This window comes from Hyperolius riggenbachi, chromosome 3 (genome assembly GCF_040937935.1).
Source record: "Hyperolius riggenbachi isolate aHypRig1 chromosome 3, aHypRig1.pri, whole genome shotgun sequence".
NCBI classification, from domain to species: domain Eukaryota; kingdom Metazoa; phylum Chordata; class Amphibia; order Anura; family Hyperoliidae; genus Hyperolius; species Hyperolius riggenbachi.
The window spans coordinates 54,340,810-54,355,997 of record NC_090648.1 but is presented as its reverse complement, the minus strand read 5'-3'; the positions used below and the strand labels follow the sequence as shown (position 1 = coordinate 54,355,997).

Genomic DNA, 15,188 nt, shown 5'->3' with positions numbered 1-15,188 from the left:
ACATTGACCAGGAATCGAACCCAGGCCTACCACTTAGTAGGTAGCTATCCACACCATTATACCACCAACACAACACACTACAATACTACATGCTGAAGCCAGCCTAGCATGTACCATTGTGATATATCCAAGAGAAAAATGAGCTCTCTCTCTTGATGGCATTGAACTGAATTTTAAGCTTAAAACCATCAACAGATACCGGCAGAATTTCACAGGCAATTTCGGAATTTCGCCGGATTGAAGTAGCAATTCCGTTCCTACCAAACGGAACGACCAATTTCCACCCAAAATTGCGGAAAATACAATTCCGCGGAAAGCGGTGACCATCCCTACTAGAGAGAAGAATCTACATGGCTATCTGGGGTTCTCTTCGGACAACTGAACACAAAAGGCAAGGCCATGCCTGGGTGGGCTTGAACCACCAACCTTTCGGTTAACAGCCGAACGTGCTAACCGATTGTGCCGCAGAGACTGTGTACCACAAAGACTGTGCACGCAGTTGCTGTGAATGATTTTATGGGGACGTATGTGTGTCTTTTGGAGGGAGGAAGTAAGTCTGCTCCAGTGGTGCTCACCGCCAGGTCGTGATCACGCTTACGCGTGGATTCACGACCATTTTGACGCATTCTGCCTCGGACACGAAAATCCGTGAATAGATTTTCAACCACGAAAATCTACTTCGGCTTCGCGTGAATGCGGACAGAAATCCGCATTCACGCTCGTGAAACCCGGTGCTGAAGTCGTGGTTTGCGGAAATGCGTCAAACTATGCGGAAGTGACACATTGCAGGCCAATCAGAGTGCCCCAGCCAGGCCCTAGCAACCAATCACAGGAGGGGAGCTATGCCCTCCCCTCCTGAATATAAAGCGGCGGCCATGATGGAAAAGCTCTGTCCTTGTTAGACTGTGGTGCTGAGAGGATTATCTCCAGGCCATTGTTGTTTGAGCAAGTGCATTTATTGTGTTAAAAACAAAGCGTTTTTTTTGCTAACACTGCTCTTATACTGTACACAGTTAGCTAGTCAGTGAGTGATTGCTGTAGTTAGTTGTAGTCAGTGTAGTGTAGTGGGAGTGTGGGAGTCTAGTGATTATTTAACTGTGTGTAGTGCTGTGCAGGCAGGTTCAGTGCTGCAGTGTAGTGGGAGTGGGGATTATCTGTGTGTAGAGTGCAGGCAGGCAGGTTAGTGCAGCTGCAGTGTTCACTTGTATATTCCAGTGACAGTTATACACTTGTACTATTTGCAGGCAGCCAGTCACACCGCCGGCGCCGCCACTCTCTGCCAGCGCTGTTCATTCATTCTGTCAGTGACCTTGTGCCGTGCCCAGTGCCCACTGCTCGCTCGCTGGCATATGAGCATCTCATTACACAGTGTGACATCCTTGTGTGCCCACTGCATCCTTCAGTGACCTAGTTGTATATCCAGTGCCCACTGCTGTGCCCACTGCATCCTTCAGTGACCTTGTACTGTGGCCACTGCATCCTTCAGTGACCTAGTGGTATATCCAGTGGCCACTGCTGTGCCCACTGCATCCTTCAGTGACCTTGTACTGTGGCCCCTGCATCCTTCAGTGACCTAGTTGTATATCCAGTGCCCACTGCTGTGCCCACTGCATCCTTCAGTGACCTTGTACTGTCCCCACTGCATCCTTCAGTGACCTTGTACTGTGCCCACTGCATCCTTCAGTGACCTTGTACTGTGCCCACTGCATCCTTCAGTGACCTAGTTGTATATCCAGTGCCCACTGCTGTGCCCACTGCATCCTTAAGTGACCTTGGACTGTGGCCACTGCATCCTTTAGTGACCTAGTTGTATATCCAGTGCCCACTGCTGTGCCCACTGCATCCTTCAGTGACCTTGTACTGTGGCCACTGCATCCTTCAGTGACCTTGTACTGTGCCCACTGCATCCAGTGATTCATTACTAGCAACATGTCTGGCAGGGTTTCGCGGGGTGAGAGGAAAGGGAGTTCAATTGCCTCAGCCACTTCTGGGACTGCTCCACGTCCAGGGAGAGGACGCCCAGCTGTACGTGGTCGTGATGCAGCAGAAAAGGGGGCAGCAAAGCCTGGGCCGAGTCAGCGGACGCCATTGTCCAAATATTTTAAAGTTTCTGGTCCCCGTGTGGTGGTTGAGCAAATGGAACCTGACGTACTCATGCACTTGAAACAAAAAGAAAAACCGAGAGCCCAATATAGTGCAGTAAGTCTAACAATTGTTGGCGAAATAATTAACAGATGTGGATATACTCACAAACACGGGTTACCACATAGGCAACCACTTGAACTGCAGGTGGGGAGTATTAGAACCTGACCCCACTCAGGTTTAAGAAGTCGCTCTCTGTAGATAGAAAGAAGGGGACAGTCCCCTCCCGTACTCATGGACATCATGACTTCCTCCCAGACCTCTACTGTGAGCACCACTCCAAGCAGTAGCAGCAGCAGCCAACATCCCACGCTTGTGGTGACATCCACCCCAGCACCCACTGGTCAGCAGCCCTCCCAGGATGACAGCGTTCTGTCCCTCAGTCCGGCATCTGGGAACCTGCTGATGCAAGAAGCTCAGGACTTACTGGGGACTGATGTGGCAGAGATTGAGATCGGGCCACAATCACAAGCGTTGTTGAGTTCTGGTGATGAAGAAGAGGGGTCTGTGTCTGGGGATGTAGGGACAGAAGAGGAGGCGGGGGAGTCAGAGGAAGAGCTGGATTATGATGATGCTGCTGATGATGACGACGTTGTGGACCCTAACTATGTGCAGCCTGCTGAGTCCGTGGAAGAATGGTCAGAGCAGGATGACGAGTCACCTCGGCCTAGGCAAGGATATCGCCATATGTCAGGCAGGGGCAGGGGCATCGGCAGCAGTGGGCGTGGAGGAAGTAGACAGGACACTGCTTCAGCCGGCACCACCACCATGCAACCCCCGGCAACTACTACCACACATTGCTCCGCTGCACCCTCTGCTAGTGGGGGCCGCAGTAAATTAAAGTCACCAGTGTGGGATTGCTTTGAGGAATGTACGGATGACAAAAGGTATGCGGTGTGCAGGTTATGCAGCAAAAGATTGAGCCGTGGGAAAAGTCTGAGCAAGATGGGTACCTCATCCCTCCAGGGCCACCTGAGAAGCCGCCACTGCCGCGAGTATGCGGACTTTAAGAGGAAGCAGGCACTGCTGGCAGGGGTTCCTGAGAGCAGAAGGCCCACCAGCGCAGCAGCATCCTCCCTCCCTCAGGGTCGTGAATCCCCCACAGCAGCAGCAGTAGTAGCATGCAAGCGCTCTTCCACCTCAGCTGCTCAGGACACAGACAATGAGGCTGGCAGCCAGTGTTCGTCTCTCTCCTCTGTCTCCCCTGCATCCCAGCGTCGTCAGACCCTGCTGAGCGACACCTTTCAGGGTCTGACCAAGCCTCTGCCTCCAAGCCACAGGCGGATCCGCAAACTAAATGGCTTGCTGGCCCGGGCCATGGCATCACAGCTGCTTCCCTACTCCCTGGTGCAGGAGGGGAGCGCCATGCGGACGCTGCTCCAATTTGGCATCCCCGAGTGGCAAGTCCCCAGTCGCCACTATTTCAGCAGGAGCGCGATCCCAGCACTCCACAAGTTTGCGGTGGAAAACGTGGCCCGTTCCCTGGACTACTCTGTGGGCAAGCGTAGTGTAGTGAGGGTGTCTCAGCACCTTGCAGGGAAAAAAATATAGGAGACAAATACGGGAGCCCAATAGTGTAGTATATTAGTATTGTGTATATTGTGGGCAAGCGGGTCCACGTGACCATGGACTCGTGGAGTAGCAGATTTGGGACAGGTCGCTACCTGTCCTTTACGGCCCACTGGGTGACACTGATGGAAGGGAGGGAGGACAAGAGCGCATCAGCCCAGCTAGTGGTGACACCACGCGGGATCAGGGGGGATGCAGAAGGGTCCTGTCACGACACTCCCTCAGCACCCGGAAAGCAAGCCCGCCTCGGCAGCAGCAGCGCCAAGCCTCGGCACTGCCAAGCCCTTTTAACATTGGTGACCCTGGGGAAGGAGAGGCTTACGGCCACCAACGTCCTGGCCGCCCTCAGGAAGCAGGAGCGGAGGTGGCTGACCCCCAGAGGCCTGGAAGTGGGGTATGTGGCAGCCGATAACGGGGCCAACCTGGTGGCAGCAGTGCAGCAGGGAAACCTCCAGCACATCCCCTGCTTGGCCCACGTGCTCAATCTTGTGGTGCAGCGCTTCTTGCGCACCTACCAGGGGATGAGCGAGCTGCTGCAGGATGCCCGGGTGGTGGTACGCTTTTTCCGCCTGTCAGCCACTGCCTCTGCACTCTTGTCCACCTTACAGCAGCAGTATGGAAGGCCACAACACCGGCTGATCATCGACATGCCAGTTCGCTGGAATTCGACTCTGGCCATGTTGGAGCGGCTGTGTCAGCACAGGCTGGCTCTTAGGGCCTACATGCTAGACCCAAGTGTCCCCAGCAACCAGCAAGTCCCCATGATTACTGCCACTCAGTGGACACTGATGCAGCAAGTATGCCTGGTGCTGAGTCCCTTCCTGGAGGCAACCAAGATGGTCAGTGAGGAGCGGGCCTCTGTGTGCCAGTGGGTGCCCTTGGTTTGTCTACTGGAGCAGGCAATGGACAATTTAATTGAGCGTGGGGATGAAGCCCTGAGGCAGTTGGAAGAACAGGAGCAGATGGGCAGCACAGTCCAGCTCAGAGGAGGGCTCACAGCAGGTAGTGGAAGAGTTGGAGGTCCCTAACCTGAATGAGGAGGAGGAGCAGAGTGCAGCAGGCGTTGTACGTGGATGGCGGTTTGAGGAGGACAACGACATGGCACAGGAAGAGGACAGGCATGCGTTATGGGACAATGGCGAGGACGAGGACGATCGTGCTGGCAGGGCCCACTTGTTTCCCATGGCTGTGCACATGTTGCGCTGCCTTCGCAGGGACCCCCGGGTGATCCAGATGCGTTCAAGGGAGGACATCTGGATTACCTTGATGCTTGATCCCCGTCTGAAGGGGAAGCTGGGAGACTTAATGACGCCATCCACCACCGAGCAACGCACAAGGGAGTTGAAGGAGGCCCTTGTGCGCAGACTACTGGAAGCATTCCCCCAGCCTTCCACCCCCACTGTAACTGCTCTGCCAAGCCAGCAAGAGGTGCCTGCCATTGCCACTAGCAGCACAACAACAACCACCAGCAGCAACTGGCGCCCCGGAGACCTGAAGAGCCTAAGCAAGAGCCTGTATGCAGTGCAGCAGCCCAGAACAGAGGTGCCCGCCACAGCATCCACCACCAACCAGCACAAGCAACGACTGACCACCATGGTGTCTGACTATATGGGGTCATCCAGCGGGCTCAATGACACCGACAGCCCCGTGGACCCCTTGGAGTACTGGGTCAAGAGACTGGACATCTGGAGCGAGCTTTCCCAGTACGCCCTGGAACTCCTATCCTGCCCTCCTTCCAGTGTCCTCTCAGAGAGATGCTTTAGTGCGGCCGGTGGCGTGGTCACAGAGAAGCGCTCTCGGCTCTCCCACGCCTCTGTGGACAAACTCACCTTCCTGAAAATCAACCAGGCTTGGGTGGAAGGTGAGTTCCTGGCCCCTATTGTCGGACACAGGGGGACATGAAGTGGCTGCTGCATGTGCTGTTGTTAACTATGCCTGCCTTTATAAAGACATTTACTACCTGCCTAGTGCCTACCTTGGTTAATTTTTTTGGTGTTATGGTACTACTACCAGTAAGTTGCCATGGTCCTCCTTCTGAGCTGCTGAACTGACCGCCCGCTTTGTCCTCCTGACTCAGTCGCTACTACACTCTGCGTTCACACTGCCCGGGTCGCCGGGTGCATTTAATTTTTTGGCCAGCACTGACGCTGTGCTACTACTACTGTGCTGCTGCTGCTGAACTGACCGCCTGCTTTGTCCTCCTGACTCAGTCGCTACTACACTCTGCGTGCACACTGCCCGGGTCGCCGGGTGCATTTAATTTTTTGGCCAGCACTATGACGCTGTGCTACTACTACTGTGCTGCTGCTGCTGAAATGACCGCCCGCTTTGTCCTCCTGACTCAGTCGCTACTACACTCTGCGTTCACACTGCCCGGGTCGCCGGGTGCATTTAATTTTTTGGCCAGCACTATGACGCTGTGCTGCTACTACTACCACCAGTATGTTGCCGTGGTCCTTCTGTGCTGCTGAACTGACCGCCTGCATAGTCCTTCTCCTGACTCAGTCGCTACCACCACTGCGATGTCATTGCTAATTGCTGCAAAAAAAACAAAAAAAAAAATTACAAAAACCTCTCTGGAGCCTTTTTGCCGTCAGCCACTCATCCTCCTCCAGCGGTACCTTCGCCGCCAAGTGCCATTGGAACTCGCCTTCACCTCTTTGACTGCTTAACGCGTATATATCCTTTTTTAAAACCACTTATTACCAATTAATAGCCCCATTTAAAGTGTTGATTTCACTTTAACATCCATTTTCTCTAGAAAAAAATTTTTTGGGGGAATTTTTTATGTTGAAGTTATGTTGCCCCTTATCACCTCGATAATCCATGCTATTTGGGGGACTGTAGCATGTATGGGGGCTTTGTTATTAACGTTAAAAGAAAATCCGCCTCCGGGCGTGAATCCGCGCGTGATTACGCCATTCACGGGAAAAAATCCGCGTGGTTGCGTGGACGCGGACGAAAATCCGCATGCGGCGGGCCCGAATGCGGATTTTTTTTTTGCAACCACGCGGATTTCCGAATTCGTGGATGAGGCACATCCGAGCATCCCTGGTCTGCTCCAAGAAGTTTGAGCATGTAGTGTTGGTGGTATAATGGATAGGATAGCTGCCTTCCAAGTGGTAGACCTGGGTTTGATTCCTGGCCAATGTATGTGAGTTGGCTTTTGACATCCTACAAATCCCTAAGCAAGCTCATTTTTCTCTTGAATATATCACAATGGTACATGCTAGGCTGGCTTCAGCATGCAGCATTGTAGTGTGTTGTGTTGGTGGTATAATGGTGTGGATAGCTACCTACCAAGTGGTAGGCCTGGGTTCGATTCCTGGCCAATGTATGAGAGTTGGCTTTTGACATCCTACAAATCCCTAAGCAAGCTCATTTTTCTCTTGGATAGATCACAATGGTACATGCTAGGATGGCTTCAGCATGCAGTGGTGGTGGTATAGCGGTGAGGAGAGCTGCCTTCCAAGCACTAGACCTGGGTTCGATTCCTGGCCAATGTATGTGAGCTGGCTTTTGACATCTTCCAATTCCCTGAAAGACACGATCCTCCTCCTCCGGGGGAGGAGGGAAGAAAAAAAGGACCAGAGAAGCAGCCAACAGGTGCTATGGGCTACCAGTTAGCATAAACAAGGTTTCATTTGCGATTACTTTAATTTTTCCGCCGGAATGCGGAATTCAGAAATATCTGATCTGCTGCATGCTTGTTCAGGGTCTATGGCTAAAAGTATTAGAGGCAGAGGATCAGCAGGACAGCAAGGCAACTGGTATTACTTAATTGGAAATGAATATGGCAGCCTCCATATCCCTCTCACTTCAGGTATCCTTTAAAGAGGCTGTACCCATCCCTCACCTCCTTTGGGTTACAGTAAAGGTTGCATCTGAACAGCCTTACCTCCTGCTTCTTGCCATCTCCCATTATATTAACTAGGCTTACATGGCCCGACTGCTCTTGTGCATCCTGGTGTGTGGATGATGACACAATCACATGTGATTAGGCTGCCAGTGTGTGGACACTTCCGTCTACAGCAGGGGTCAGGAACCTTTTTGGGTGAGAGCCATAACCGCCACGTTTTAAAATGTAATTGTGAGAGCCATACAATATGTTTCAAACTGGGACAGTGCACATGCGCAGCAGAGGGCCATGTTGCCATGATGTGTATACAGTTGATCAGCCGGGCAGCAAATGTGTCAGACATGTCTTCAGCTTCTCTTGGATTTCAGCAACATCAGCAATTTCCAAGAGCCAGACAGGAGAAATACCGACTAACAGATTGTACAATTAGCTAGCTGACGTCGGGTTGATTCCCTTTGTAGGATGAGATCCCAGCACTTTGGCCCAATAGGCTGCCTGTCAAGTGACAGGCAGCCTATTGGGCCAATAAAAGTGTGGGGATTTTGTACTACAAAGTGACTGGACCCGACAGGTTCAAGAGTGGGGCAAGTGGGGAGGAGTGTAAGTTAGTAGTGCATGCTGCAGTAGTGTGCCTACTTAGAAAATGTTACTTGCTCTGCCACACTAGCTGCGCTTCTTGAGTAGTGCAGCTTAGTGAATCAACCCCTACTGATTTGTCTGTGAGCCGGATGTAGCCATAAAAGAGCCACATCCGGGTCCTGAGCCATATATTCCCTGGCCTACAGCCTGAGAACCAAAAGGAAGAGTGGGAGCAATAGGTGGGTGAGCAGGAGTGTAATCGTGTATCATACAGGGGCAGGGCCACTACACAACTGCCAACGAACTACTTTTTTTAGTCCGGCTAAGAACCTGATCTATTACAGCTGGCATTTTTAGCACGTTACTTGGAAATATGGGGTGGGGTACACCACTCTGAAACAGTGTATTGGCAAGTAGCGTATTAGAGAATATTCAATGCAAAATTGCAGGCTACCATATTTGGGAGTCTCCCCAGCTACAATCCATAATGAGTGAACATTGCAGAATGGGCTCTAGAACACTTTCTACATTTTTGTGAACACAGGTTAATCATCACTGCATCCACAAATGCTCTGCCATGCAGCTGAACCTCTAAAGGCAGCCATACACAGTCAATTGCCACCAGATTGACCAACAGATAGATCCCTCTATGATCTAATCAGATCACAGAGGGATCTATTGGCTGCCCATACACTGCACACAGATCAATTTCAGCATGAAATTGATTCAAAACCAGTGAAGCCACCACTGCAGCTGCTGAGCTGCCCCTGCCAGCAGAAATAATCTCACCTGTCCGGCCAGTGCTTGTCCCCAGGATCTGTGCAGTCTCACTTCTTCCAACAGACTGTCTTCTCCAGGTCCTCTTCACTTCCAGTTTCATCCTGTGGCAAGCAGAAGTTTAAACAGTAGATGGCGCTCTGTTTGAACTTCAGCTCGTCACTGGACACAACAGGAAGTGAAGAGGACCTTGAGAAGGCGGCCAGTCAGAAGTGAGACTGCACGGATCCTGGGGACAAGCACCGCCCGCACAGGTGATATGGCTGCCACTATGCTGTGTCAGTCATCACACACAGAATCGAATGCTGCTAGGGATGCGCTCACGACCCGCCGGCGATCGAGCAAAATTCTGTCGAGACCGATAGTCTGAATCGATCGATGTTGGATGGCTATTGGTCAGCATTTCCTTTATCGATTTCACAGCAGATTCTATCACAGCGATCAAATCTGCAGTATATTGGTGGGAATTTGAGTTAGTGTATGGGCACCTTAAACATGACCCAGAAGCAACACCACTTTCTCTGGGAGCTAGAAAGCTTAAAGTGGATCCGCGGTGAACTTTTACTCATTGCATAATTGTGTTCCTTTCCTATTGTTTATAGGGCATTCCTCAAGCCAAATACATTTTGTTTTAATACTCTAATTCCCTATAAACTAAATAAACCACGCCCACAGGTTTTCAGAGAGCCTTGGCAGTAGAAAGTGCTCATGGGAGCTCAGTCTGCTTCTGAAATCAATGGCAAGTAACACCTCCTCCTGCCCAGAGGTGAGGAGGGGGGGGGGGGGGGGAATTAGGGTTTTTTTACAGGCTTAGTGCTCAAGATACAGATAAGTCTGCCTCTGTGTAATGTTTACAAACATGGCTGCTGTCATTGTATCACAGGAAGAAATAATTATCTATTAAATCTGTTTGCAGCTATATTTGCTGTGTAAGCTATCTAAATTTTAGATAAGATGCATAGACAAGTTACTTGTTATAGTTTTTCATGTCGGATCAGCTTTAAGAGGCAAAGGCTTCAATTCACTAAAACCTGTTCAGTAAAAAAGTAGGTCGGTAAACTACTGCATTTGGCATTTTAGAATTTCACTAACATTTTCTTTTTTTACTTAAAGGATACCCAAAGTGACATGTGACGAGAGACATGGGTATGTACAGTGCCTAGAACACAAATAACTATGCGGTGTTCCTTTTTTTCTTCCTATGCCTGAAAGAGTTAAATATCAGGTATGTAAGTGGCTGACTCAGACAGGAAGTGACTAGTGTGACCCTCACTGATAAGAAATTCCAACTATAAAAACACTTCCCTAGCAGAAAAGGGAAATTTCTCATCAGTGAGGGTCACACTGTAGTCACTTCCTGTCTGAGTCAGAACTGAGCCAGCCACTTACCTACCTGATCTTTAACTTTCAGGCATAGGAAGAAAAAAAAGGAACACAGCACAGTTATTTGTGTGCTAGGCACTGTACATACACGTCTATCTCATGTCACGTCACTTTGGGTATCCTTTAACAGGTCTTCGTGAATTGAACTTTTTTTTTTTTTGAAAAACAGAAGTGTAACCAGCTGTGGAGTAGGTTTTGGCAGCATGTCCTGTTTTGCTATGGTGATGTTCTACTTCTGCCCAGAGTTGTGATTATTTTTCTTATTCTCGGCTAAAACTTACATCATTTGCGAAAAATCACATGAATGATCACGTCTAAGGAAAATCAACCCTTCCACAAGCACTTTTTCTTCTGCCAAGCAAGAGTGTGTTCTCTGAACGTATGACATATGTATTGAGAAGAGGGGAAAACCCGACTGTAGCCTGACTTTAAAGTGGACCTGAACTCTTGCACAGGACAGAAGGAAAAACAGAAATGCACCCTGTATGTATTTAGAGAGTTTAGCCCAGGCATTGGCAAACTTGGCCCTCCAGCTGTTAACTACAAATCCCGCAATGCATTTGCCTTTATGAGTCACGACTGTGGCTGTCAGACTCCTGCAATGCATTGTGAACTTGTAGTTTCTCCACAGCTGGAGGGCCAAGTTTGCCCATGCCTGGTTTAGCCTGTTTAACTGCCCCTGATCTGACTAATTACAAGTGTAATTTGATCTCTCAGCTGTGTCAGCTCAGGAATCTCCACAGCAGAGCAGTTAATTTGTAAACACAAGATGTTAACCCTTTGTCTGCTTCCATTAAAACCAGGAAGACACTGCATATTTATTGCAGGATTTGTATCAGTTGAAACAAAGAAATGTTTTTTTTTTCTTTAAAGGTCATTATGCTGTTGCATCTCTTTTAGAGCAGAGGAAGTTCTGAGTTCAGGTCCGCTTTAAAGGGAACCTGAAGTGAGAAATATATTGAGGCTGCCACATTTATTCCCTGTTAAACATTTCCAGTTGCCTGGCAGCCCAGCTGATTATTTAGCTGCAGTAGTGTCTGACAAGATTAGCTGCATGCTTGTTTCTGGTGTTATTCAGATTTGATAATGTCAGAAACGCCCGATCTGCTCAGGGCTGTGGAATCTGAGCCATTTTGGGTACCTGGAGTCGGATGTTTCATAAACTGAGGAGTAGGATGATTTCTGTACCAAATCCACAGCCCTGGTAAGTATTAGACTAAGGAATCTGAGCCATTTTGGGTACCTGGAGTCAGAGTTAGAGTAGGAGTCGGTGGTTTCATAAACTGAGTCATCGGATGATTTTTGTACCGACTCCACAGCCCTGAATCTGCTGCATGCTTGTTCAGGGGCTGTGGCTCAAAGTATTCGAGGCAGATAGCAGGATGCCCGGCAACTGATATGGTTTAAAAGGTGATAAATATGCCAGCCCGCATATCCCCCCTCCCCAGGGCCGGCCCTAGACTTTTTGCCGCCTGAGGCAAAATTAGAAAAAAACACCGCCCCCCCCCCCCCCCAGCCGTGGGGGGGGGGGGGGGGGGGGCGGGCGCCGAGCTGGAGGGGTAGCTGGAAGAAAGGGGGTATTGGGCCTAGCGGTGGGGAGGGAGGCCTCTCCCTCGCCCGGGTCCCCCAATCTGCGCTCCTCCTCCAGCGTTAAGTACCAGCCTGCATATGATGAAGAGGCAACGGGCGGGGGAATCACTCACCTCTTCTGCGTTCCATCGTGTGCTCCACTGACGTCACTTCCGGCAACACCGCCCACTGTATTGTAAGTGGACGGCCTTGCAGAAAGTGACGCCAGTGGAGCGCACGATGGAACGCGGAAGAGGTGAGTGATACCCCCGCCCGTTGCCTCTTCATCATATGCAGGCTGGTACTTAACGCTGGAGGAGGAGCGCAGATCGGGGGACCAAGGCGAGGGAGGGGGTCCGACCCCCCTCCCCACCGCTAGGCCCAATACCCCCTTTCTGCCAGCTACCCCTCCAGCTTGGCGGGCGGGCCCAGCATCCATGGACAGGCGGGTGCCGCTCCCCCAGATCTGCCGCCTGAGGCAAATGTTTCACCCCACCTCATGAGCGGGCCCGGCCCTGCCCCTCCAGGTTCCCTTTAGGAAACATTACTTTTAGTATTTTAGATTAATTTTACTCCACTACAAAAATCTGTTGGTTCTCACTTTCTCCAACCAGACCAACTAGCGTTTGAAGCACCACTTTGCCCTCCCCACCCAAACACCTCCATCCTGGATCAAGTAAGACACAAAGGTAGTTTACGCACAGGGCCTTTATTCAGTAGTGTAGTGTGCAGACATGATAGCATTGTTTGGATAAGTGCCTTCATTCTGTGCGACAGGTCCAATGAACTGGGCAACAGATTCACAATCACATTGGATGTACCCACTTACAGACATACAAATAAAAAGAGAAATGCAGCAGGAGACAAGGAATAGATGCAGATGGAGGTTTCAGGACTCTAGAAACCCAAGGAATGGATCCTTCAAAAGTGTACAGTCAGCCACCCACTAGGCGGCAGCATTATTCCTTACCAGGTTACACTGAGTGCACAAAAGGTCATAACGGACATTAACAGTCCACCTGTACTGGTGGGATTTAATGTTGGTATCAAATTAAAGAACAAATGGGAGTGCTGAGGGGGAGGGGTCAAATCTGAGGGACTGGAAGGCTCGTCATGCTCAAGAAGTGACATACTACTGTTGGCACAGTAAAAACATGGTGACAGGGAGGTAACAAGTGCTGTTGGTACAGTAAAACATGGAGCAGGGAGGCGACAAGTGCTGTCAGTCTACCAATGTGGATTCAGTGACTGACAGCAGCACGTGGCAATCTGGTTTGGTCACAAAGTTGCCAGGCAGTGAGAAAGGAGGACAACAGAGTCTCAGCGTGGGACAAGTCGAGAATTAAAAACTGGCACGCTAAAGGACAAAAATGGCAGTGAACTTAAGGGGTGAAAGCCAGTTCACCTACGGAGATAACGTTATCCAACTTGTCCAAAGATCCCTTAACACTGAGGATTCCTTTGAACTGGCAGAACATAGTCATAGCTTGATGCACCAACCCCACAATCGAGCCCTCCCAAAACAACATGGCCATAATCTATGCAGAGGACGAGCCAATGACCTGCAAGAAGTCATGAATGATTAGGTGGCATTCATAGCACTAACACAATTTTACCTTGACATCTACAGACACAAACCCTTCACAGATGAAAGGTTCTCCTGAGCTTACGCTGGAGGAGATCCTTTGTGAGCTTCACATGCTAGGTCACAAAACAAGAGTCACATCTGCCTGGTCCTTTTCTGCCAGACCAGTACAACTACAACAACAAAAATCACCAGAAAAGTTCTCCGAATCCAATCAGCTAGTAGAGCGTGGTATTGACGACTTCAAACTTAGTGCTTCATCCTTAGAGAGTGTTTAATTGTTGAGGTGACTACGAAAAAAAAAAAAAAAAAACTGAAAAAGTTCTGCTTGATGTTTGGTGGCCCTTCACAGATTGAGGCTCTGCTGTTTCTCACGGTGGGAAGGCAGCCTGCTGCTTGGTGACAGTTTTTATGGCAGGAAGAACGGGAAAAAATAATTTGCATTTTTGTGGGAGTGGGCAAAAGTGAGTAGACTTAAGCAACTTCCTCCTCAGCCTCTTCTTCAAACTCTCCCTCTTCTGCGGTGGCATCCTGGTACTGTTGGTATTCTGATACCAAATCATTCATGTTGCTCTCAGCTTCTGTGAACTCCATCTCATCCATACCTTCTCCGGTGTACCAATGCAAGAAAGCCTTACGACGGAACATGGCGGTGAACTGCTCGGAGATGCGTTTGAACAGCTCTTGAATAGCCGTGCTGTTGCCAATGAACGTGGCAGCCATTTTCAGACCGCGGGGTGGAATGTCGCAAACTGCTGTCTTCACGTTGTTGGGGATCCATTCCACAAAGTAGCTGCTGTTTTTGTTCTGGACATTCAGCATCTGTTCGTCAACCTCTTTCATGGACATGCGTCCTCTGAAGACGGCTGCCACTGTCAAGTAACGTCCGTGCCTTGGGTCGCACGCAGCCATCATGTTTTTGGAGTCGAACATCTGTTGGGTGAGCTCGGGTACTGTGAGGGAACGATACTGTTGGCTTCCACGGCTTGTCAAGGGAGCAAAGCCTGGCATGAAGAAGTGAAGACGTGGGAAGGGGACCATGTTGACAGCGAGTTTGCGGAGATCGGCGTTCAGCTGACCAGGAAAGCGCAGGCAAGTGGTTACACCACTCATGGTGGCACTGACCAAGTGGTTGAGGTCACCGTATGTTGGAGTGGTCAGCTTTAGGGTGCGGAAGCAGATATCGTACAGAGCTTCATTGTCTATGCAGTAGGTCTCATCTGTGTTCTCTACAAGCTGGTGGACAGAGAGAGTGGCGTTGTAAGGTTCTACCACAGTGTCAGATACTTTAGGGGAGGGTACAACACTGAAGGTGTTCATGATTCTGTCCTGGATATTCTTCCCTGATCTTGCTGATGAGAAGTGTTCCCATGCCAGATCCAGTGCCACCACCCAGGGAGTGAGTAAGCTGGAAAACCTTGCAGGCAGTCGCAGCTTTCAGCTTCTTTCCTTACGACGTCCATCACGGAGTCCACCAACTCCTGCTCCCTCTGTGTAGTGTCCTTTGGCCCAGTTGTTGCCAGCTCCCACTTTGACCTTTGTGAGAAGAAAATAATTAATGACAGAAACCTATAAAACATGTAAAACAAGTGCAATAAATCAGTATAGCACCACTTTCTTCAAAGTGAAATTCTCAGCTTGCATAGGAGTACTCTGAGGTTTCAGCAACCCCAAGACCCTACAAGTAAACAGTACAACAGAGTTGTTTAAAGAAAACCAGAGGTG

The 15,188-nt window shown here is 50.0% G+C and overlaps 1 protein-coding gene across 1 annotated transcript; it reads right to left on the bottom strand.

The window, feature by feature from the left end:
* Positions 1 to 12,568: 12,568 nt before the first annotated feature.
* Positions 12,569 to 14,941, bottom strand: TUBB4A (tubulin beta 4A class IVa). Its single transcript, XM_068274115.1, is given in 3 exon segments — positions 12,569 to 14,792; positions 14,794 to 14,877; positions 14,879 to 14,941. Coding segments are annotated over 3 exon segments (987 nt in total). The 5' UTR covers positions 14,927 to 14,941; the 3' UTR covers positions 12,569 to 13,937.
* Between the last annotated feature and the right edge of the window lie 247 nt (positions 14,942 to 15,188).